Below are 22,539 nucleotides of genomic sequence, written 5' to 3'. Positions count from 1 at the left end.
AACTAAGAAAAAATAAATAAATATTAAAATTTTCTCTCTCTCTCTGTCCCCCTCTCTCTCTCTCTCTTTTTTTTTTTTTTAAAGAGAGAGTGAGAGAGGAGAGAGAGTGAGAGAAAGAGAGAGAGAGAATTTTTAATATTTATTTTTTAGTTCTCGGCGGACACAACATCTTTGTTGGTATGTGGTGCTGAGGATCGAACCCGGGCCGCACGCATGCCAGGCGAGCGCGCTACCGCTTGAGCCACATCCCCAGCCCCCTCTCTCTCTCTCTTTAAAAAAATAAATAAAAAATAAAAAAATGTTTGGAGGTTGGGGATGTAGTGGTAAAGTGTTTGCCTACCATGTTCAAGGCCCTGGGTTTGATCCCTAGCACTGCAAAAAAAGATAAAGCCTGGTACCGTGGCACACGCCTGTAATCCTAGCAACTTAAGAAGCTGAGACAGGAAGATCACAAGTTCAAGACCAGCCTGAGCAACTTAGTGAGGGTTAAGCAACTTAGTAGACCCCTTCTCAAAAAATAAGGGCTGGGGATATGGCTCAGTGGTAGAGCACCTCTGAGTTCAGTCCCCAGTAACAACAACAACAAAAAAGTTTATTGTTTTCCATTTGCTTTTCAGCACTTTCTAGTTTCTGCAGTAAACATGTAGACTTTTACAATAAGACAATATAGTAAAGAGAGCAGTTACCCTGGTGGGGCATAGAGGGTTATTGGGAAGTCATGGAAAGGCAGTTTAGAGTAAGCCTGGCTGGGCTCACCTGTGGTGTTCCCACCATAGCACTATTAAGCTCTGCCTCTGCCAGACTGTTTTCTGGGAAGCAAAGCAGGTGTCATTATTTCTGTGTTCTTTCCAAAGTATCTATGGCAATAGGTGGGTTTTGATTTGCTTTTTATTTTTGGAAGTTCTTAGTTGCCATATCCTGGCTAAGAAGAGTAATTACAAACCCCAAGTGCACATCTTGGGCTCAGGTGGGGAGTACCAGGTGCTTCCTAGTGGCCTTGTCCCAGGAGAAGCCCTGAGCCTGCCCTGGTACTATCCTGTCTCTCCTGTGTGTGTCCTGCTTGGGGAACAGCAGGGAGGTAATGGAGTCTCTAGAGCAAGTGTAGCAATGCTTTTGTGTGCAGCCCCTGATGGCGTGTACCATCCTTCCAGATCAAGCAGTGTCATTCTCTGATCCCCTCATGAGGACAGAGGCCTGTGGATCTTGGGTCTTGAAGATGGCACCAACAGAGGCCTCTGGCCACTGTCTTGCTCGTCACCTGTCATGTACAGCACTGTCTTGTGGCTGCTGCAGAATCCCTTTACTTTTCACCAAGGAGCCACAGGCTGTTCTTGTTGGCACCTATGGGCCAAGCACATATGCTGTCTGTGGCTGAGGTCAGAGGTGGCCTCTTAAGGCCCCGAAGGCTGGTGCTACCCACGGAGGGAGTAAGATGGTCACCCTGGTGTGAGAACCTGGGGCTGGGGGCAGGGGAGTCTGGCTGTGCCAGTGAGAGGAACTGCCCTGTTCTGTTGAGGGCTCAGGGTCAGCTGGCTTAGAACCAGCTGGTGTGGTAGTGATAAGTTCCTCAAGGTAGAGGAGGGCTTCATATGGAAAGCCATACAGGATGACTGCTGAGGACAGCAGCCACTTGTGGGTGTGGGTGGCACATGTTGGAACACAGTGTGGCACTTATTCCTGGGCAGAGCCTGGTGCTGAGGAAACAGGCAGGAGGGTTTCACTCTGGCTGTTGTTTGTTTTGTGGTACTAGGGATTGAACCCAACCCAGGGCTTTACGCATGCCAGGCAAGTGTTCTATTCAAGCTTCACCCCACCCCCAGCCTGTCAAATACTATTTTTTTTTTTTAATTTTAAGTTGTTGATGGATCTTTATTTTATTTGCTTATTTATATGTGGTGCTTGGAATTGAATGCAGTGCCTCACACATACAAGGCAAGCATTCTACCGCTGTGCTACAACTCCAGCCCCCCCACCCTTTTTAATGAAATCTAGCTCTGTTGCCCAGACTGGCCTCTAACTCCTGGGCTCAAGAGATCCTCCTGCCCCAGCCTCCCAAGCTGTGTGACTGCAGGATGATACCTGGATACATTTTTTTTTTTTTTTTTTTTTGGTGTGTGTGTGAGGTGGGGCTGCTGGGGATTGAACCCAGGACCTTGTGTATGCAGTATGCAAGCAAGGCAAGCACTTTACTAACTGAGCTATGTCCTCAGCCCCTAAGTTTTGTTTTTAACCGAGGCACCTCTCCATCTCAGTTCATAACATAGATCCATGTATCTGTCAGAAACTCAGAGTAGCTGTGCCTCCAGCCTGTGTGTTTCTGGCGTGTGGGTTGGAGATCAGAAAGCAGTCATAACAGAAGGGCATCCCTGCTTGGACCCAGCAGTCGCACTTCCAGGAGTTTATCCTAGAGGCTGAGCTGAGCGAAAACGGGCGCTCCAAGGGGCCTTACAGCAGGTTGTTACCAAAGGCAGCATCTGAGGCTGGGAACTGGCTCGTGTCAGAGAGGGTGGGTCTGAGCTCCAGAAGGGGACATCATGTGTGTGAGAAGTGAGCCAGGAGGCATGGGGACCTCTGGGAGAAACTCAGGGAGCTGGAGGAGGGGAGCACCTACATTTTTTACTTATGCCTTAGAGTACTACTTAGCTTTTAAAAATCAGAGCATATATTACTGTCATCACTAAAAAAGCAAAATGTGGTAAGTAGTCTATTTTCCCCTTGTTCTGCCTCTTTGAAACACAGGAGTGATGCTGGGATTCTTTTGGGATTGGTTCTGGTAAAAAGGAACCACATTTTGGTTTCTTGGCTATCCTGCCAAATAGTTCACCCCAAATAGTTTTCCCAGACAAATCCATGATTACTGGGTCTTTCTGCCTATAATGAGACCAGTGCTGGCCTTTGTCTTTGAGACCTTCCACCCTGCCTCTTCTGCTCATAACCCCAACTGATTGGATTTAGACAGTACCAGAAAGGGCCTGCCTGCTTAGGGCACACAAGAGGAGAGCTGGGACTGCTGGCACTAGCCAGGAGGGGTGGCCAGGGCTCTCGACCACCTCAGGGCACAGTTGAAGCCAAAGCCAACCTGTCCAGCCTCAGTGAGCCTTCTACTCATTCCTTTAAAATGTGACACAAGTGTCATTGCAGGAAATGGGGAAAACATAAGAAAGAAAGTGGAAATCACCTGCCACCCAGACTTCTCTGTGCAGTATTGTGTTTATATCCTCATTCTGTAAGATATGGTGCCAGGCACAGCGGCCGCACCTGTGATCCCAGCGACTCAGGAGGCTGAGGTAGGAGGGTTGTGAGTTCAGGCCAGTCTGGGCAACTCAGCAAGGCGCTAAGGACTTGGCAAGACTCTGTCTCAAAGTAAAAAGGGCTGGGATGTAGCTCAGTGGTAAAGTGCCCCTGGGTTCAATTTCCTGTACCGGGGAGAAAAAATCATCATCCTGTGCACAGCACTCAGCCGTCTCTCGCCCTGAGCTTCACTATCTGACCACCCATCATACCTGTGAAGTGCACTTCTGCTATTTTCATTTTCTGCATGACTGTTATGCCTTACCTTGTCGGCTTTCCCAGTGAGTGTCGGTCCACCATATAGTTGTTCCTGGCTCTCAGCAGTGCTGAGCTGCCCCCTGACAGGGGAGTCTTTGGGCTCCGACTCAGATTGCCACACTAGAGCTTGCTATGATGCTTCAGGGAGCACTGACCCCCCCCCCCCCAGCCACCCCTCTCCTTGCAGCAAACGATAGGCTAGGTCCCTGTGCCTGAGCAACAGAGCTTACACCTAGGTGTGTGTTAATTTATTGTAAGTCTTACTATTTTTTGCCCACCCATCTGGCTCAGGTTGGTCAGTTCTTCATAGGGGTGCCTGGCCTGGGGGTTTCCCCTCTGGGCTAGAGGGGTTCCTCCTGGATGTGGATGCGGCCCTGTTCTAGGCCTGCTATCCAAAGGATAGGGCCTTTGTCTCAAGGAGACCTGGGGCCACACTGGTCTTGCAGAAACGAGAGGGTGTGTTGGAGGGGAAGGCTCTGAGCCCTGGCCCTGAGGTGCACACTGCCCTTGCCTACACTCTCAGCCCTTGCCTGTCCTCTGTCATATGCAGCTTTGTGGCTCTCTGGGTGGGTTCAGAGTGCTGCTGAATACTGTGGTGGCTGGGCGCCTGCTGGAGAGCCACGAGGGTGTCACTGCTGAGAGATACTCAGGGCAGGTGAGACAGCCCAGAGCTGAGCTCCTGCTAATTGGTCTCTAAGGGATGTAGCAGAAAAGACCCCATAGCAGATCCTGCTCAGCTTGGTTGTGGGGAGCCCTCATGAAAACCTGCTCCTGTAGCAACTAACACCCTGCTCTGCAGATTTCTGGTTGGAAGACTCAGAAATGCCTCTGTTCAGCTCTGCTCAGCCCCCAAGTACTCCAGGGGCAGAGTTCACTGCTGGACTGACTGCAAGGACACTCAGCTCCCATCTTGCAGCTCTGTGGCCACATAGCCCAGACCTGGGTGTGTTGCAGCTTAGCTTCTGTGATGTTTGAATGGTTTCAGAGTAATGCCTGTGCTGTGCCTGGAGATCAGAAATTGAAGACATCTCAGGGGTGGGAGGGAGTAGCATCTGAGCCACCCCCTCTTACAGAAGGTTTCCTTCAGGTCCCCTCCCTACCTGCCCCCTTGTTTGGCAGCAGGTACATTTCCCATCTGATGTTCATGCTAGTAACTCACGAAGTCTGCTGTTCCAGTGTTCCTGGGTCCACGCTTAGGTGACCTCTGTAGGTGACCTCTATGTGTCTCCCTTGCAGGGGATCCTTTTGGTATATGACATCACAAACCGCTGGTCCTTTGATGGCATTGACCGGTGGATCAAAGAGATTGATGAGGTAGGTGTGGGTCTGCACCCCTGCAGGGGAAGGCACAGGACTAGGCTGTACCCGGGTATATTGCCTGCTATGACCACTCCATAGCTTGTGGGTGATGGGGGGGTCTGCTTAAGACTGAGGGGTTGGTGTGTCCTGAGATTTGCCTCTGAATACTGTGTCTCCCCAACCCAAGCACGCACCTGGGGTCCCCCGGATCCTTGTTGGGAACCGGCTGCATCTGGCCTTCAAGCGGCAAGTCCCAACTGAGCAGGCCCGTGCCTATGCGGAGAAGAACTGCATGACGTTCTTTGAGGTCAGCCCCCTGTGCAACTTCAATGTCATTGAATCCTTCACCGAACTCTCACGCATTGTGCTTATGCGGCATGGAATGGAGAAGATCTGGAGGCCCAATCGAGGTGGGTGGCAATGTGGGGGTGGAGCTGAGAGTGCTGGGGGGAAAATGGGAAGGATCCTCCAGAGCCACAGTCCCATTATGCTACATGCAGTGAGCAGTTCTGCATGTGGGGTCCCTCTGGAGATGGGACGCCAGCAGCTTTGCAGTGTTCTGCCTGCCCTATTCCATACCTCCACCAGAAACCATGGGAGATGGGGCCATTGACCCATGCTTCCTGGCAGTTGGCTGCTGGGCAAACGGGTGGTCACAGTGGAGCCCAAACTCCTCCCTTCTTAACAGGAGCCATAGAGAACCTTCTTGTACCCTGGGCCTACTCTGCCACAGGAGCATCTGCAGACTGTGCAGACCTGAGCTGGGTGCCGCCAGGCTGGGCTGAGTTGCACTCTAACCAGAGCTACGGGAGGGGCTGCAGAGTGGCTCCAAGAGCAAGTCAGCTTCTGCCCCACCACGGCTCCTAGGGCTGCTGGTCTCGCAGCAGCACCTTGCAGTGCACTCCATTCTAAGAGGGAAGGCAGGAGGGAGCCACTCTTTGCACGGTGTCTGTGCTGGGAGGCTGAGGGCAGGGCCCTGTCCTGGTTGGGAGAGGGCAGCTCCTCAGCACATATCTTAGTGGGCCTCCTGGCCCCCATCTGATTCCCCCTGCCACAGTGTTCAGCCTGCAGGACCTCTGCTGCCGTGCCATTGTCTCCTGCACCCCAGTGCACCTCATTGACAAGCTTCCACTACCCGTTACCATCAAGAGCCATCTCAAGTCCTTCTCCATGGCTAACGGCATGAATGCCGTCATGATGCATGGTCGCTCCTACTCCCTGGCCAGTGGAGCTGGAGGCAGCAGTAGCAAGGGCAACAGTCTCAAGAGGTCCAAGTCCATCCGCCCACCCCAAAGCCCTCCCCAGAACTGTTCTCGGAGCAACTGCAAGATCTCCTAGCAGGCCAGCAGGCACCACTCTGCAGACTCGGGGAGGCTCAGTGGTGGAAGAGCGCTCCCGGGCAGGAAGACTTGGCCACACAGCCTGTTTCGGAAGCGTCCGGTTCTCCTCCACACCCAGCTAGGTGGAGGGGAGAGCACACTCCATGGATGAGGCCTAGGGGCCTTTGGGTAGCTGGGCTGCTGGTGCTACGGAGACCCTGGTCTGAATCAACCCCAGACTCCAGGCTGCCTGGGCTTGGGCCAGGAGGGAGCCTGGCTCCCCTTCCTTATTTATATAGAGAACATTTTGCCTGTTTTGTACATTTTTTAAAAGGCTGTCAGGGAAGATGGATGCATCTCTGTGGTGAGCTTGCCTCTTCACGCCACAGCAGCCATGAGGAGGGCCCATACATCTGGGGAAAGAGGGGCTTGAGGAGTGATGGCAGGAGGTGCAGTTGGAACAGGAGTTCTTTAGATTTACATCCAATTTGCCTGGGGTGTTGGCACTGCCCATGCCAGTGAGAAACAGGGTACCCCAGAAGCTTCTGGCAGAGGTCTTGGCCCCAGCGTATAACTCTGGAGATCAGTGTGCTGGGCATAGGCAAGGATGTGTGACTTACAGGAAAGGGGAGAAGCAGGGTGTGAGGGACCCCCCTCAGCCATTCCAGGGTCCCTGCCTGCTATAACTGGGCACCCTCGGTAAATACTCACTACATAGATCAGGTCTCCAGGTCAAGGAGATCTATAGAGCCTTCTGTAGATCTGCGAGTGACACTGGAGTGACAGTGTTGGCATCTGAACCTCCAGACACTGCCAGGACTTGTTTTCCCAGCAGCTCGTTTTCATCTGTGGTGCCCTTTTGCCTGTGAGGTCACATGCTACTGGAACCTCTTTGACCTGTTTCTTAGTACTGCCTGGACAGCAGTCTTGTCTGCACCTTGGGCCCCTCTGGAGGACCTCCCAGCAGCCCTTGTGCCGGTGCACAGTGTCCTTATCCTCACCCCATGAAGCCATGGCCTGGTCCTTCTCAGTGCTGCCCCCTTGCCTGGCACCCCTACCCTCAGCCTCACTGGTGCTCAACTCTACCTCCTGCCCTAGGGCCCCAGCCACCAAGGAGCCCTCCTTGGGCTGGGACCCCTCTCTCTGGGTCCTTCATAGTGCACGTGGTACAGGACAGTCCTGCTGCAGGTGTTTCAGGGCACCGGTGGACATGCAGACGCAGCACCATGGCTGTACTGGGAGATGGCTCCTGTGCTGGGGAGCTTGTGTCAGGGGTGGCTCTACCATCTCCCAACCCCAGCAGCCCTGTTGCTGCCAGCAATGCCCTTTTCTCTGGAGTTGTGAACAGAGCTACACAGACTTCATTTTGAGGAGCTGGACAGTCCCACGTGCACCATATCAACACTACCCTCACTGCTGCTGGACCCTGCATTCCTGTGTCCTTTGAGCTGTTCTTCCGTTTCTTTGTACAGTAAATGTAACTCAGCTGTGCCCTCCCTGTTGGTTTTGTAAGGTCAGTCCAATTTTATGGGCTGTGGTGGGGGTGGGTGGGTCTGGCAGTGGTGCCCTGCACAGGGACCACCACAGCTTTGTGCCTGCCCATTTGAGCCCCAGCTTTTTTGAGCCCTTTGTCTTCAGGAGCTGACCTTGATGACCTGCAGGCACACTAGGTTTGCATACCTGTAAACAAGGGCTGAGGGTGGGCTGGGCTGGCCTGGTCTGTGCACAGTGTACAAGTCCTAGGGCAACGCCTCCTCATGTGGAGCCCTTATTTCCAGCACCCACAGTTTGCCACAGCTTCAGGAACCCCAAGGGTGGGACTCTGCCGAATCCTTCTCAGCCAGGGGTGAGTCATGTCCTGGAGGTCAGACCTGAGCAGGATAAGAATGCTGTACTCCGCAGATGGCCCTACACTCCAGGGACACATGCTGCTCCTTGGGAGTGGTCTAGGCCTTGGGCACCCCCATGCTGGGGCTGCCAGGCTGCAGTGAGCTCCTGTCCTGACCCCATCTGTAGGCTGGCCTAGCCACCCACCCCTCATTATCAGGGGCCAGCTCCCCATAGCCCCTGGGTAAGTCAGGAGACATTGGCGCCTGGCAGCCATCTCTTGGTTCCATTCTGGCCAGACCAAGCTCTTTATTACCCTGCCTCCTGGGTCAGGAGGTCAGACTCAGGGCTACTTCCTGGGGCCCCCAGACCTCTGGAGCCTCAGAAGGGTTTGGAAGGGCAAATTCCAAGCGGCCCTTTGTCCTGCCAGGAGCCTTTGATCTCCCCAGTGGAGGAGGGGCCTTCAGCCCAGCTGGCCCCCAGGTCAGGCCAGGCAGCTGGGGGCAGGGAGAGACTCCTGGGTGCTTGCCGGCCCTGGGTAGTTTGTAGGACTTTGCTCGTTTAGGGCCCTTGGACTTGGCCATCCCTATGGACCCTGGGTGGATACCCATGTGGAGCCATATCCTGGTGCTGGGCAGGCCTCACTTATGCCCTTCCTTGCTCAGCCCAGGAAGGGCCTGGGCCAAGGCCAGAGCCAGAGCCAGAGGCTCCAGCAAAGTGGGTATCTCTGGGAATGCAAAGTTCTGTGTCGGCTCAGGGCCTGAGCTGCCAAGGCCTCACCCCTGCAGATTCCACATGTACTTCAAGATCTGCTGGCAGGTTGTGACCCTGACAGGGACATGGAGAAAGTGGTGTTCTTCCCAGGAAGTGAACAGACCCCCTCCCCATCTGCTGGGCTGAAATAGCACCCCTGTGCCTCACCTGGACTCAAAGGTGACAGGTACCACCTGGACCTGCCTTGGGGAAACCCAGGCCTGTGGTCAGTTGGGGTGAGGTAGGGGCCTGAACTCCCCCCACATGGGAGACCAAAGGGTGGGGACAAAAGCTGCTGAGTTCCTTGGCCTCACCCCTCCCCCCTAAATCGAAGGAGGAGGGTCTTCAAGGAAACTGACCCCAGCTGACTTCAGCCTATGGAGGGAGGGATTCCAGCTACTGTGTCATCCCCCTCCTCTCCTCCTCTCTGGCCAGAGCTAGCCCTTCTCCGCCCCTCGATGACCCTGCGCTATTGAGCCCTGGCCCCTCCCCAGCCTCCCCTCCTCTCCCTATGCTGACCAGGACCTGGGAGCAGCCTGCAGTGTTTGAGAGAGGAGACAGATTAGGGAGGGGAAGGGCTACACAGAGAGAGCTCTGAGATTCCAAAACCCACCTGTCTGGGGCCAGGGGGAGCATTTGCAGTGGGCTCCAGCCTCAGGGGCCAAAGGGGAACCCAAAGAATAATCGGGGGAGAGGAAGGGCCAGCCAGGTAGCCCCAGAGAGTGGATGCCTGCAGAGTGTTGGGCTCTGTGGGGCCCCAGGAGGGGCTGGCAGCCACACGGCTATGCCCCCTGGCCCTGTGGTCCCCATGCCCGCCCTGCAACTGTTCCTGCCTCTGTTCCTCATCATCAGACTGGCCTTGGGGGCTGGCCTGCTGCCAGAGCTAGGGAACCACCCCGGCCTGTGCCCCAACCAGCTCAGCCCCAGCCTGTGGGTAGACGCCCAGAGCACCTGTGAGCGAGAGTGCGCCAGGGACCAGGTGAGTGTGGGGAATTCCAAGGAGTCTTGGGTGCTTGGCCCCATCCTAGCCCTTTCCCTGGGGGTGAAGGGCAGCCCTAGGAACCCACTTCCTACTGGGGCTCTCCACATTCTTCCGCCAAGGTTTTGGCCATTCCCCATACAAGGGGCCCGGGTCATACCCTATCTTTGCCCTCATCTGTCTGAGAATGGGATCCCCTTTTCCTCACCAGACCTGTCTATTTCCTGCCTGGGCAGCAGTTATCCTGTGAAGACCAGAGTGGACACAGGCCTCTGAATTTTCCCTTGCACAGCAATCTTACTGTGGGCCATCGCCCTTCCCTCACACTGGGAAAGGGGTGACCAGAGGGTTGGCACATGGCCATCTGTGATGGTGGGGGGATGCTTTTTTCTGTATGATGCCAGGGCAGAACCAGGTCCTCCCTCATACTAAGCCACACCCTAGCCCAAATTTGCCATTGAGCCAGGGCCTTGGCACACGGGGAGGGAACCATGGTGAGTCCTGCTTGGGGATGTTAAAGATTCAGTTAGGTGATATGTGACCAGCTTTGAAGCTTATCATACTGGACAAAAAGCACTTCCTCCACTTTCCAGAGGGAAAGCCAGCTCAGGGAGAGGCCACAGGGGCTGTAGCTGCAGGCATCTGTACTCCCTGGAGCAGGGGCAAGGTGGAGACCCTGGGCCAGGTGGGAGGGCCTCAGGGCTCTGCTGAGCTACCTGCCTCCCCCAGGATTGCGCTGCCTCGGAGAAGTGCTGTGCCAACGTGTGTGGGCTACAGAGCTGCGTGGCAGCCCGATTCCCAGATGGCCCAGCTGCACCCACCACAGCAGCCTCCTGTGAGGGCTTCAAGTGCCCACAGCAGGGTTCTGACTGTGACATCTGGGATGGGCAGCCTGTGTGCCGCTGCCGTGACCGCTGTGAGAAGGAGCCCCACTTCACCTGTGCCTCCGACGGCCTCACCTACTACAATCGCTGCTACATGGATGCTGAGGCCTGCCTGCGAGGCCTCCACCTACACGTGGTGCCCTGCAAGCATGTCCTCAGCTGGCCACCCAGCAGTCCAGGGCCACCAGAGACCACAGCCCGGCCTACGCTGGGGGCTGCCCCCATGCCACCTGTCCTGTACAGCAGTCCCTCCCCACAAGCAGTGCATGTGGGGGGCACGGCCAGCCTCCACTGCGAGGTCAGTGGCCGCCCGCCACCTGCTGTGACCTGGGAAAAGCAGAGCCACCAGCAGGAGAACCTTATCCTGCGCCCTGATCAGATGTATGGCAATGTGGTGGTCACTAGCATCGGGCAGCTGGTACTCTACAATGCCCGGCCAGAGGATGCTGGCCTTTACACCTGCACTGCACGCAATGCCGCAGGCCTGCTGAGGGCTGACTTCCCACTCTCTGTGGTCCAGCGGGAGCCAGCCAGGGACAAGGCCCATGGCGTGCCCACTCTGGCAGAGTGCCTGCCTGGCACGCAGGCCTGTTCAGGCCCTGCCTCCCCACATCATGTGCTCTGGAACTTCGATCCACAGCGCGGAGGCTGCATGACCTTCCCCGCTCTCGAGTGTGATGGGGCCACCCGAGGCTTCGAGACATATGAGGCGTGCCAACAGGCCTGCACCCGCGGCCCTGGGGATGCCTGCACCCTGCCAGCAGTGCAGGGGCCTTGCCAGGGCTGGGAGCCACGCTGGGCCTATAGCCCACTTCTGCAGCGGTGCCTGCCCTTCCTATACAGTGGCTGCGAGGGCAATGGCAACAACTTTGAGAGCCGAGAGCGCTGTGAGGACGCCTGCCCTGTGCCTCGTACACCACCCTGCCGGGCCTGTCGCCTCAGAAGCAAACTGGCGCTGAGCCTGTGTCGCAGTGACTTTGCCATCGTGGGGCGGCTCACTGAGGTGCTGGAGGAACCAGAGGCTGCGGGCGGCATTGCCCGTGTGGCTCTGGACGACGTACTGAAGGATGACAAGATGGGCCTCAAGTTTTTGGGCACCAAGTACCTGGAGGTGACACTAAGCGGCATGGACTGGGCCTGCCCCTGTCCCAATGTGTCTGCCGGCGATGGGCCACTTGTCATCATGGGTGAAGTACGAGATGGTGTGGCCGTGCTGGACCCTGGCAGCTACGTGCGCGCCGCCAGCGAGAAGCGGGTGAAGAAAATATCAGAGCTGCTGGAAAAGAAGGCCTGTGAGCTGCTGAACCGCTTCCAAGATTAGCCCTGCCCTTCCCCACCCTGCCCATCTTTCTGATGAATAAAAGCTCTTCCTTGCCCCTGGAACTCATGGGCTGCTGTCGGTGGGGGATTGTTACCCTTCCAGGTGTCCCCACCCCTTGGCCTGTTACCAAGCTGGGGTCTTCAACCAACTGGGGTTTTGGCTCCATCTGAGGTCTCCAAGGAGAAGCAGCTCACCCTGGGGACCTCCTGCTTCACAGGTGGGGACCAACTCCATTCTGCTGGTCCCTTGAGGCCCTAGATGCCAACAGGCCAGACCCTTCTTCCCACCCGTCCCACAGTGTGGTAGATACTCAATGGGCAGCAGAAAGTGCTTTATTCCAAGGCAGTCTGGGCCCAGGTTCCATGAGCCCATACTGGTGGGGCTGGTCATTCCAGAAACCTGGTCCAGGGAGATAGGGATGGAGTTCTGGTTTGTGCCCAGACTTGGGCACATGCACGCAGGATGAAGGGGAGAAGTTATTCTTTCCGGAAAATCAGGCACTTGTTGTTGGCTGGCATGTCCACCTACAGAAATACTTTGCTGGAGTGGCCCTTGGGCCCCAGGAAGGCCACTCCACCCCAGCTCACCCTGCCTACCATCTTCTCCAGGAGCAGGCCACTGGCCTTACCCAGGTCCTCAAGAAGGGCTGTGTCCCTCAGTCCCCACTCTGGGTTCCTGCAGCAGGGAGGAAGGTAGGGTCTTGGCCAGGGCCAACCAGGGACACCCAGCCCACCTCTCCAGGCCCCTCTCACCCAGCTCTGACCTGCATCTTAGGGTCAAGTCAAAGTCCACGTTGCTCTTGGGGTAGATCTTCCCATTGACTGCATAGGGCTGCATGGACAGGGGGCATAGAACCAGGGCCAGTCATTCCCCAGTGGGCCATGGACATGCTGGCAGGCTGAGGTCTGAAGAATGAAAAGGACACCCCTTTTCTGCCCCCAAAAGGGGAAGCCTAGGACCAGGTGGAGCCTGGGCAGAGCCCAGCAGGCCATAAGAGGGGAAAGGACCTGGGGCAGGACAACTCACCCCATAGGTGACGAGCAGAGCCTTGGGTTTGAGCAGATGTCCAGCAGCTCTGAAAAGCCCCTGGAGGGGGAGGAGGCAAGGCAGGGTGAGTCACCTTCCCAGACCCTGGAGAACCCCTGCTGGAGACAGGGCTATCCTGGCCGCCACTCTCTCCCGAGACATCTCTGCAGCCACCCACCTTGGTGCAGCTTAAGGGACTGATGTGGCTCATGTTGATGCACAGCAGCAGGTCCAGCGAGTGCGGCAGGATCCCTCCCCAGTGCTCCCACTCCCAGGTCACGTCCAGGTACAGCGGGGCCTTCACGTTAGACAGACCCTGGGCTTGCGTGGTGGCGGCGATGCTGTGGAGGGCAGCGGATGAGCGAGAGGCAGAGGGCCCTGCAGTCGCTTCACCAGGAGCCCGGAGAGCCGAGCAGCGGGCCCGCAGCTCTACCGCTTCCACAGCCTGGTCCCGCACCCCTGCCCGGCCACCCTCTCTGGCAGCCCGCACCCGTCGCACCTATCCAGGCAGCGCTGGTCCACGTCGGACGGCTGCCACTCCGCGTGCGGGAAGGCCAGCGCGAAGTGCACGGCGTGCTGGCCGGAACCAGAGGCCACCTCGAGCACGCGGACGCCGCGTTGCGCAGGGTCCACGTACTGCTGCAGCACGCGCAGGATGGGCTCCTTGTTTCGCTCCGCGGCCGCCGCCACCAGCATCGCCACCGCGCTGCCAGGAGTTGGACAACTGACACGAGGACGCGCGACACACCTTAAAGGGTGGGTCCGCAGCCCCGAGAGGGGCCCTGGTGGCTGATGCTGCTGGTTTATGGACGCCTCTTGGTTATGAACCGCGTCACCACTGCGCGCCAGTGTTTTCAGAGAGCCTGTCTCTCCCTGCACCGGAACCGGTGCTTCCTACTTCCCTCAAGTCTGCTCTGCTCTTCATGGCTGCGGTGAGCTGGAGCTGGTTCCAGAGATCGGAAAAAGGGAAAACAACCACATGCGCCGCCCGGGAATCGAACCCGGGTCGCAAGAATGGGAATCTTGCATGATACCACTACACCAGCGGCGCAGCTGAGTAAAGGGAGCTGCCACAAGACCTAAGAATTATGACGCAGCCTGCCGCGCAGCGGGCACAGCGCATGCGTTATCGTCACCTGAATTTGGTCTCGTGATGCATCTTGGAGTCCGAAAAACGAACGCAGATGGAGAATGCAGATCTGAAGACAGCTTTCATTCGAGCCTTGGCCATGGAAACCATGACAACCATGGGCACTCGGTTGTCGATGGGAGCGGAGCCGTAGTGGGAGTCTGGTGGGCGTGGTCCTAGTGAGGCCCTCTGGTGGGCAGGGCCTTGCTTGGGGTTGGTGAAAGGGGCCTGATGGGCAGGGCCCGATTTGGGGCCCTGGTTGCGGGATCTCACTGGGACCCAGTTGGTCTGGCCTGGCACTCAGTGATGCTCAGGACTTCTCTCTAACACGGAGATGACCAGCGCCCGCTCGGGGTCCCTAGCGGGATAGATAGCGGGAGCAGAGACCCATGAAATCTAGTCTGACGTTGCGATGTGTGTGTACTGAAGGGAGCTTCTTAGAATACTCAGCTTAGGGTCCACCTCTCAGAGGGTCCGATTCCAGAAAATGCAGAGGGCAGTGCTCTGCAGTCAGGACTGGCCAAGAACCCCCATACCCCACGTCTTGCGGACCAGAGCTGAGGGTGGCCGCTGACTAGGACTTTAGCCTGTGGTTGCTGCTGAGGGCATATCCAAGGTTGGCCAATGGCCAGGATGGATGGGATGTGAATGTGTTTAGACCAGGGAGGGCTAGTGATGAGTCCCAGGGACAATGCTGTAGGGCTGCCACTTAGGATGGCTCCCTCAAGAAAGCAGCCAGTTGGGCTGGGGCTGGAGCTCAGTGGCAGAGCACTTGCCTACCAAGTGTGAGGCACTGTGTTGGATCCTCCGCACCATGTATTGTTTCCATTTTTATTTTAAAATGAGAGAAGCAGCCAGTTGAGGACTGGCGGGCTTCCCCTCCTCCAAACAGCACTGTGAAGTGGATATATATATTTTTTTCATTTTTATCAACTTTTTTTGTAGTTGTAAATGGACTGAATGCCTTTGTTTTATTTTTAATGTTTATTTTTAGAAGTAGTTGGACACAATACCTTTATTTTATTTATTTTTATTTGGTGCTGAGGATCAAACCAGCTACAGCCCCAGCCCTGTGAAGTGGATATTGAGTACATACAGTGTTGGTAGTGATCCTGACTGGGTTCTGCAGCAGGTGAGGGTGTAGCTCCAGGAGGACCTGGAGGACTTTGACAGCCAGGGGACCACCTAGGTAGAGGTGTGCTACTCACAACCCAGGCTTCCCCTGGGACTCTCTGCACACAGGCAGGAATCCTGCTTTAAGGAACTGTTCACAATGTTCAGCAAATGGCATTGTGCTTAATGGTACTGGACTCTGGCCGATACCACCCCCACCCCCACCCCTGCTGCATCCATCACTCCACCTGGCCTCCGCACTGCCAGAGCTCAGCGCCTGGCAGAGAAGCAGATGAGGTGGCGGACTGGCTATTCCGCAGTCCGTGTGTGGGATCACACATTTCCTGGCAGGCAAGTGTGTTAGATGCTAGCAGCAGTCTGGGACCTCTGTGGGATAACATTCCCCTGGATAGCCAGGGTTGACCTTGTTGAAGTCAAGTGCCAGAGACTGAATTTAGGCCTGAGGGATGTATGTATACTGGGTAGGAGGCACCATAGCAGGGGCCACCTTTCCACATGTGACCAAATCACCAGGACTCAGCAAGCCACAGGTCCTTGGTTGTATGTTGTGGAAAGAAACAAGGGATTCCCTTGTCCTGCAGCACCTACTGGCCCTTGCCTCATCCTTTCTTATTCCCTGGACACACTTCCCCTCCTCCCAGCCTGTCATTGTCTTGGGGTCTGGCCTACAGAAGATGCTTAGGCAATGCCTGATGAGTGAGGGTCAATCCTATGCCATTCTCACTCACAAAAGGGCCTGTGGGCCATGTCCCACCTCACCCCAAGTCAACAGCAGGGCCCAGCCTCTTTCCTAGATCCCAGCTCATCTGCCCACTTTTCATTGCCTGCCCCCCACTATCCAGTGGGGGTCCAACACCCCCACTTTCCTTCTCAGGCCCTATGCAGCGCTCCCTCCCATCCCTCCTTCCACCACTCTCCTGGGTATATCAGTTTGTTTAACTGCTATAATAAATTATCCCCAAACATGGTGACTTTTAGAAAATACATTTATTTACTCTAGAAACTGTCAGATTATGGCCACATTGCTCCAGTCTCTGTTCCAATTTTTTTTTTTTTAATTTTTATGTGGTGCTGAGGAACGAATGCAGGGCTGCACATATGCTAGGTGAACACTCTACTGCTGAGCCACAACCCTAGCTCCTATGCTCCATTTTCATACAGCCTTCCTCTGTGTCCAGATCTCTCCCTTAAAAGGGCCCCAACCCTCAAGTTAGGGCCACCTTAATTCAGGATAGATTCATACTGAAGTCGCTGCCTTGATTACATTTATAAAAACTCTTACTCCAAATAAAGAGGTGCCAGGTGGAGAGACACACACACACACATTACAGCACTGGGGACTGAACTCAGGGGCGCTGATCTACATCCCCAGTCTTTTTAATTTGAGATAGGGTCTCACTAAGTTACCCAGGCTGGCCTCAAATTTGCGATCCTCCTGCCTCAGACACCTGGGGCAGCCCAGCAGGGACACAGAGGATCTGATTTCTGAGTAGCCTTGGGGCTGGAGTGGAGCTGACCTTCCTCCACCCTTCCCAGCTTAGACCTGGTGTTGGGCCTCCAGGCTTCCTGCATCCACCTGGGGGCACTGTTACTTCCCATTCCCTGCTAAATTCACCCCTTTTCTCTTCTTAGACTCCCTAAGATGAAGGTGACTCCCAATACCGGCCCAGACCTCTCCAGGCACTTGGTTGAGGACCTTGAAACATACGCAGAAGCTCCCTTGCTTCCAGCGTTGTGCAGAGCACCCCTCAGCACAGGTTCCCCCTCACTACAGATACCCTCAGCACAGACCCCCACCCCCATGCAGAGAGGCCCCCAGTAAAACTCCCTAGCACCCAAGGCAGAGCGCCCTCTCTCCTGTTAAGGGCTAAGTCACCGCTCACGGAGGACTCCGCCTGGAGGTCGCAAAGACCGCACTACAGCATCGCATCACTACCAGATGCCCGACAGCTGGGAGCGCCGCCAGCGAGACGTGCCAGTCCGGCACCGGCACGCGGCCCCTTTAAGGGCCGGGGATCGTGCACGAGCCGCTCCGCCTTCTGCCCTGCTCCGCCCGCTGCCCTTAAAGGGGCCACGCCCGCCTCGCCGCGGAGCGCTAGCGGTCGGAGGGTGCAGATCCGGCCGGCGGGCGGGGACGGCGGCCGAGTGAGGGCGGAGCGGCCCTGGGTGCGGGCAGGCGTACCATGTACACCATCACCAAGGGGCCCAGCAAGCTGGTCGCACAGCGCCGCACAGGTGCGCCCAGCGGTCGGGAGCGCGGGCGGGCGCGGGCATCGCGGACCCGCGGCTACTGACGTGCCCTCCCCGCGCCCGTAGGTCCCCCGCAGCAGCAGGTGGAGAGCAGGCTCGGTGAGCTCCTGAAATGCCGGCAGCCCGCGCCGCCGGCTTCGCCACCCCCGCGGGCTCAGCCCTTGGCGCCGCAGCCCGGACCCTGGCCCCTGTCGAGGTGAGCGTGGCCGCCGGCGGCCTGGAGAATGACCTTGGGGAGAGGTCGGTGGACGCCGGCGGGGCGCACCGGTTAGCTTGCTCGTGCTTCCGCCCACCTGGCTGGGCCTTAGGGCTCGGCCTGGCTAGCGTGGACACTCCTGGCCACGTGGGGCCCGCCGGCCTGTGATCCGCTCGTGGGTCAAGGGGGCTCCGGGTGGCAGAGGCAGACGCACCGGGCGACCTTGGGCTGTATAACGGATCTCTTTTGGACGGCCGAGGTCAAGGGCTGGGAAGAGCTGCCCAGGGCGCAGGCCCTCAAGGTCTCCTGGGTGTCCTTGTAGGAGAGGTGCACGTGTTTCCCTCTTGCTCTGCCAGGCCCCAGCCCTCTGCCCTTCACCCCAGACATCCTGGGGCACTGGAGTCCCCTCCTTTCCAGCAAATGCCCCGGTGCCTTAGGGCCTGCAGCTTCCTTCCTTTCCTAACCAGCCGCCTGCCCAGTGCCCCCAAGGAGGCTCGTTCCCAGCCACTTTGCCCTCCAGGGTCCATGACCTGGAGGTTAGCCTCCTCCCCCAGGGTTGAACCTTTTACTCCTTTGGCTCAATTTACTCCACTGTTTCCTTCTGGAGCCTGTGGACTTTGCTCCCGCCTAGGCCCCAGGTGGGGGTGGCACAGAATCAGCTCCGGGCTCCCTGAGGCAGTGTGGGGCACACCCCAGGAGGTGGGGGCTTTCCAAGCTGAGAACTGACAGCCCCCAGGGGTCCAGAATTGCAGGTTAGCTACAGCTGGGGGTGCTGTGTCTCCATGCCCCTCTCAGCTGCTGGGGCTCAGAATCCACAAGTGGAGGGATGTAGGGTCAGGTGACTGACTTTTTGGAGAGGGGTGCTTCCTGATTGAGGGACACATTGACATGCTGAGGCTCTCTGGCGGAAGTGTCCTAGGCCAGAGGTGCGCCCTGGGGAGGGGGTGAGTGGGGTCTTGGGGACATTTGGCTGACATCAGTCCATGTACTGGTTGTTCCACCCAGTGGAGGAAGCTGAGGCACTCTAGTGTGTAGCCACCTGTGGTTATTCAGTCAGGGGGTGTAGGCTGGAGTGGCTGATGGAACCCACACCTCTTACCTGGGGGAGCTTCTTCCTCTCCAAGGCTCCATTGCTGCGGACAGCAAGGGCAGGTCCCTGGCAGAGTTGGGAGCAGTGTCAAGGAGGCAGGAAGGAAGAGGGTAAGGTAATGATATTGCCCTAAGTGGGTAAGGACTTCAAGGGACACCCCCAGGCCCACTGGCTGTTTTCTCTAGAGCATAGACCCCCAGGAGACCAGATGTGGTGTGGACACCTGAGGTTTTCCATTAGTCAGCCAAGCCAGGCATGCTGGAGGAGAAAGCGGAGGAGGGGGGTGGCCTTCAGTTCTACTGGACTGGGCAGGGCTCACTGTTCTCATTTCCTCTGAGGTCAGTGGGTTGCACCCAGTCCTAGTCCTTAGGCTAGGAGATTCTGGCAATTCCATATGTGGCCCCCACTCTTGCTTCTTCTCAGGGGCCACCCTCCAAAATCACCCACCTAACACTCCCACAGCTTCCTTGCTTAGTACCTTTGACCACCCATCATTCATCTGACCAATTGTGGGAGAAGGGCAGTGGTGGCCACTGCCTGTCCTGCTGGCACACAGCAGTCCCAGAGTTCCTGACCTGCTAAATGTATGGGCTCCAGTTCAGGCTAGGCATGGATGTGGGCATTGCCTTTGAAAGTGGACAGGCCAGCTAGATCGGCACCTCTGGCAGTCCTGTTGAGAGAGAAGGAGACAAAATGGGGCAGTATGATTACCTGTCCCCAAGGGTGGTAGGGGGCATGCAGGGACCACCAGAGGTGGGGAGGTAGGGCCTGTGGCCAGCAAGAACACATGAAGGAGGCTGGCTTGAGGGTTGGTACTGGGTCAGGGGTGTGAGCTCTGAGGCCAGGACTAATGCTGAATCTTGTTGCTGTCCCCTTCCTACTTCTTTCCAGCCCAGGTTCTTGGGCCAAAAAAATAGGCTGCTGGTCTACCTTGGAAGTGGTGGAGGGGAAACATGAGAGGAAGTGATAAAAGAGGAGGTCTGTGGGCTGGCACTTGCCTGCACAGCATTCCTAAAAGCTGATATAGGTTGGCTATCCTTCACAGGTGCATACTGGGGCTGTTTCTTCCCCTCACAGAGCCTGGGCTTTATATAACTGGTGGGGTAGTGGGTTGCCTTGCTGGGACCCCATATCAGCCTGAGCACCACCACCTAGATCCCTTGTAGTTCATAGGGCCAGTTGCATTTCTTCCTCTTAAAAATTTGATGTCCCATCTCCAAGCTTTCCTGGTGTTTGAAGTCTTTCAAGGTGGGGGTGGTTGCAGGCAAGGGGAGGTTGCCAAGAGGAGGACAGACTTTTATGCCCCGGCTTGCGCAGAAGCTCAGGCAGTCTCGAGGTTGGGGAGGAGCCGCTGCCCCTTCTCAGTCTCCACCTGCACATCTAAGGTTCTCTGTGGCAACAAGACCCTGCCGGCCCTGGGGCTGGCAGGACCCTGCGCCCCTCAAGACCCTCCTCTTTATTTTAGTGCCCCTCTCACCCGAGGAGGAACCCAGAGCGGCGTGGGGCACCTGAGCCCAGGAAGGCGAGCAGGCCGCCCGGGACCGCGAGTGCCTGGTGGAGCGGCAGGCGCAGCCCAGGACTCTGGCTCCCACCTCCTGCTGTAGGTGCGGCTCCATTCCCTCCACGGCCCCACCCTGGGCTTCGTGTGGGCATCATGTGCACAGGGCTCAGCCCTGCCCTGGGCCTGCCTGGCTGGGACCTGCTCAGTGGCCCCCTGGACATCCTGTGCAGCGCCATGGGGGCCATCTCACTTGTATTGCCCCTTGTCTCTGGCTCATGGGGAATGGGCTGGATTGTGGTCACGCTCTCCCCCATTTGATTCTCACAGGCTTTTGGTCCTCATCCCCTCAGGGCCTGGGGGCAGCCAGGGAGTGGGAGTGGCAGAGACCATCCAGCTGTTAGGTCTGTTCTCCCACATCAGGTGTAGGTAGAGGAGTAAATGCGCTTGCCAGGTGGGGCTGGGGAAGAGACCTACTCATGACTGAGGTCTACCTGGGCTGTTGAAGGCCTGTCTGGTGGGGGTGAAGGGCAGTGTAGAGGGGCACTGGCTGTGCCTCTGCCAAGGTTGGATACAGCTGGTGATCCCTCCCTGGCCCAAAGTTGCTTCCCTGGGACCAAGGTTTGCAGATGTGAGCTGAACTGCCCAGGGCCTGCAAGGGAGGCCTACACCATCAACTGCTGCAGGCCACTGCTCTGTGGTTGAGGAAGGGCCAGGCTGGGCCTGGTCTGGAGCAGTGGGCATGGCCCAAGGCTGCCCTTGGGCTCTGCCAGGTGGCACCTGGGCCTGGATGGGTACTGACCATACTGTCTCCTCCCTCCCACAGTCCAGGGCCAAGACTTGTGTTCAATCGAGTGAATGGCCGGCGGCCCCTCACCACATCCCCATCTCTTGAGAGAACCCAAGAGACCTACACACTGGCCCACGAGGAGAATGTCCGCTTTGTGTCCGAAGGTAGTGAAGGGCTAGAGGGTATGGCTTGGGCTATGGGTCCCAGTGAGGTGAACTGGGATGACCCCAGGTCCTCCAGCCTGCTGCAGCCTAACTGGCTGTGCTTTTCCTTGGCTCTCTGTAGTCTGTCCTGTGACCACCCAGAAGACTGCCTACTCCCAATGCTGACCTGAGTCTAGGGTGGCCACTAGGCCCTCGGCAGGGAAGGGCTGCCAGGGGTCTGGCTCAGCCTGACCACCCATCCCCTATAGCCTGGCAGCAGGTGGAGCGACAGCTGGAAGGTGGCCAGGCCAGTGAGAGTGGGCCAAGGCCTGTGCAGTACGTGGAGAGGACACCCGATCCCCGGCTACAGAGTGAGCCCCCAGCCCTGTTCCCAGGAATTCTCCCAGACCCCGTACCCCAAGGGAGCCCTACTCCATATTACTGTCTTCCCTTAGCCTCTCTGTCCTGACCTGGGTCCTGCCAGGGGCTTGGGGAGGGGACTCCTGAGCTGGACCCCTTCTTCCCAATGCCTGCTGTTTGGAATCTGAGTGAGGGGCCTGTGCTCAGCTTAAGGGCAGAGACAGTGACCAGTCTGGAAGGTGATGTCACTGTCCAGCTTCTGCTCTGCCCACAGATTTTGTGCCCATCGACCTGGACGAGTGGTGGGCACAGCAGTTCCTGGCTAGGATCACCAGCTGTTCATAGTGGCTGCCTGGGAATGAACACTGCCAAGATGGACCCTTGGCCAGAGAAGGCCATGATATCCTCCACCTTGTGGTCGGCTAGAAGCTGGCCTCACCTGAAGTGCCACATTTGGACTTTTGTACCTTTGGTTCCTTGGCCCAGCTGTCCCAAGCTGGCAGGGGCCAGAAGTGGAACCTGTCTGACCTCAGTCCGGCTCACTGCCCAGGGACCAGCCCCTGGGGCTGGCAGGGAAGAGCTGCAGGCTAATAAAGTTGAGAAACTGCCCTTTGGAGTGGCCTTGACTTGAGAGTGTGGGGTCCTTGTGTCAGCTAAGTGTACCTTCAGCCATCCACTCTGGTGCTTCTGGGTTAGCAGGGGCTATAGCTCTGTCCAACTCTGTCTTCGGCTTCTCACCTAGCTGTCTTCCTGGGGCCCTCAGCCAGCTCCTTTTGCTGGGAAGTCTGTGGACCCAGCTCTGCCCCATCTAATGCTCTCCTATTGGCATTTACTGTTGCCAAAGCAACAGGGCCTAGAGAGGCTAAAGAACTGGCCCTGAAATGGGAATCTAGCCACCCAAGATTGGGGTTAGGTCTTGGGATGCCAATTCCCACTCTCTGAGGCCACCAGGCCTGACTTAAAAGGACTGGGTAAAGATGTCCTGCAGGTCT

At 57.0% G+C, this 22,539-nt stretch overlaps 4 protein-coding genes across 7 annotated transcripts in view; 3 read left to right on the top strand and 1 right to left on the bottom strand.

Annotated features, from left to right (window-relative positions):
• RAB40C (RAB40C, member RAS oncogene family) overlaps nucleotides 1-7,660 on the top strand; it is a 35,320-nt gene extending 27,660 nt beyond the window's left edge. Inside the window, exons 4-6 of the mRNA XM_081298332.1 lie at nucleotides 4,786-4,863; nucleotides 5,036-5,258; nucleotides 5,906-7,660. Of these exons, the coding sequence (XP_081154458.1) occupies nucleotides 4,786-4,863; nucleotides 5,036-5,258; nucleotides 5,906-6,186 (582 nt within the window). The 3' untranslated portion in view covers nucleotides 6,187-7,660. The remainder of the gene's footprint in view (nucleotides 1-4,785; nucleotides 4,864-5,035; nucleotides 5,259-5,905) is intronic.
• A 29-nt stretch (nucleotides 7,661-7,689) lies between these two features.
• On the top strand, nucleotides 7,690-11,993 carry WFIKKN1 (WAP, follistatin/kazal, immunoglobulin, kunitz and netrin domain containing 1). The gene is made up of 2 exons (XM_081298331.1): nucleotides 7,690-9,726; nucleotides 10,456-11,993. The coding sequence occupies exons 1-2, from the start codon at nucleotides 9,532-9,534 to the stop codon at nucleotides 11,929-11,931; spliced, it is 1,671 nt and encodes a 556-aa protein (XP_081154457.1). The 5' UTR covers nucleotides 7,690-9,531; the 3' UTR covers nucleotides 11,932-11,993.
• A 254-nt stretch (nucleotides 11,994-12,247) lies between these two features.
• On the bottom strand, nucleotides 12,248-14,026 carry METTL26 (methyltransferase like 26). Of its 2 annotated transcripts, XM_081299159.1 has the most exons (6): nucleotides 13,457-14,024; nucleotides 13,136-13,298; nucleotides 12,958-13,017; nucleotides 12,695-12,762; nucleotides 12,528-12,606; nucleotides 12,248-12,455 (listed from the first exon to the last, which is right to left on the bottom strand). In XM_081299159.1, the coding sequence occupies exons 1-6, from the start codon at nucleotides 13,651-13,653 to the stop codon at nucleotides 12,408-12,410; spliced, it is 615 nt and encodes a 204-aa protein (XP_081155285.1). In that variant the 5' UTR covers nucleotides 13,654-14,024; the 3' UTR covers nucleotides 12,248-12,407. The 2 variants fall into 2 exon arrangements, with proteins under 2 accessions (XP_081155285.1, XP_081155284.1); XM_081299158.1 differs by having other exon boundaries at nucleotides 12,248-12,606; nucleotides 13,457-14,026.
• A 3,272-nt stretch (nucleotides 14,027-17,298) lies between these two features.
• On the top strand, nucleotides 17,299-22,173 carry MCRIP2 (MAPK regulated corepressor interacting protein 2). 3 transcript variants are annotated; one of them, XM_081298334.1, is made up of 5 exons: nucleotides 17,299-17,455; nucleotides 17,537-17,666; nucleotides 21,081-21,208; nucleotides 21,457-21,558; nucleotides 21,822-22,173. In XM_081298334.1, the coding sequence occupies exons 1-5, from the start codon at nucleotides 17,404-17,406 to the stop codon at nucleotides 21,890-21,892; spliced, it is 483 nt and encodes a 160-aa protein (XP_081154460.1). In that variant the 5' UTR covers nucleotides 17,299-17,403; the 3' UTR covers nucleotides 21,893-22,173. The 3 variants fall into 3 exon arrangements, with proteins under 3 accessions (XP_081154460.1, XP_081154461.1, XP_081154459.1); XM_081298335.1 differs by lacking the exon at nucleotides 21,457-21,558; XM_081298333.1 differs by lacking the exon at nucleotides 21,822-22,173 and having other exon boundaries at nucleotides 21,457-21,782.
• The last annotated feature ends 366 nt before the right edge of the window (nucleotides 22,174-22,539 follow it).

Source organism: Spermophilus citellus, assembly GCF_964194105.1.
Source record: "Spermophilus citellus genome assembly, chromosome: 6".
In the NCBI taxonomy this organism is placed as follows: domain Eukaryota; kingdom Metazoa; phylum Chordata; class Mammalia; order Rodentia; family Sciuridae; genus Spermophilus; species Spermophilus citellus.
The sequence above is the reverse complement of the archived record's forward strand: the minus strand, read 5'-3'. Positions and strand labels throughout refer to the sequence as shown.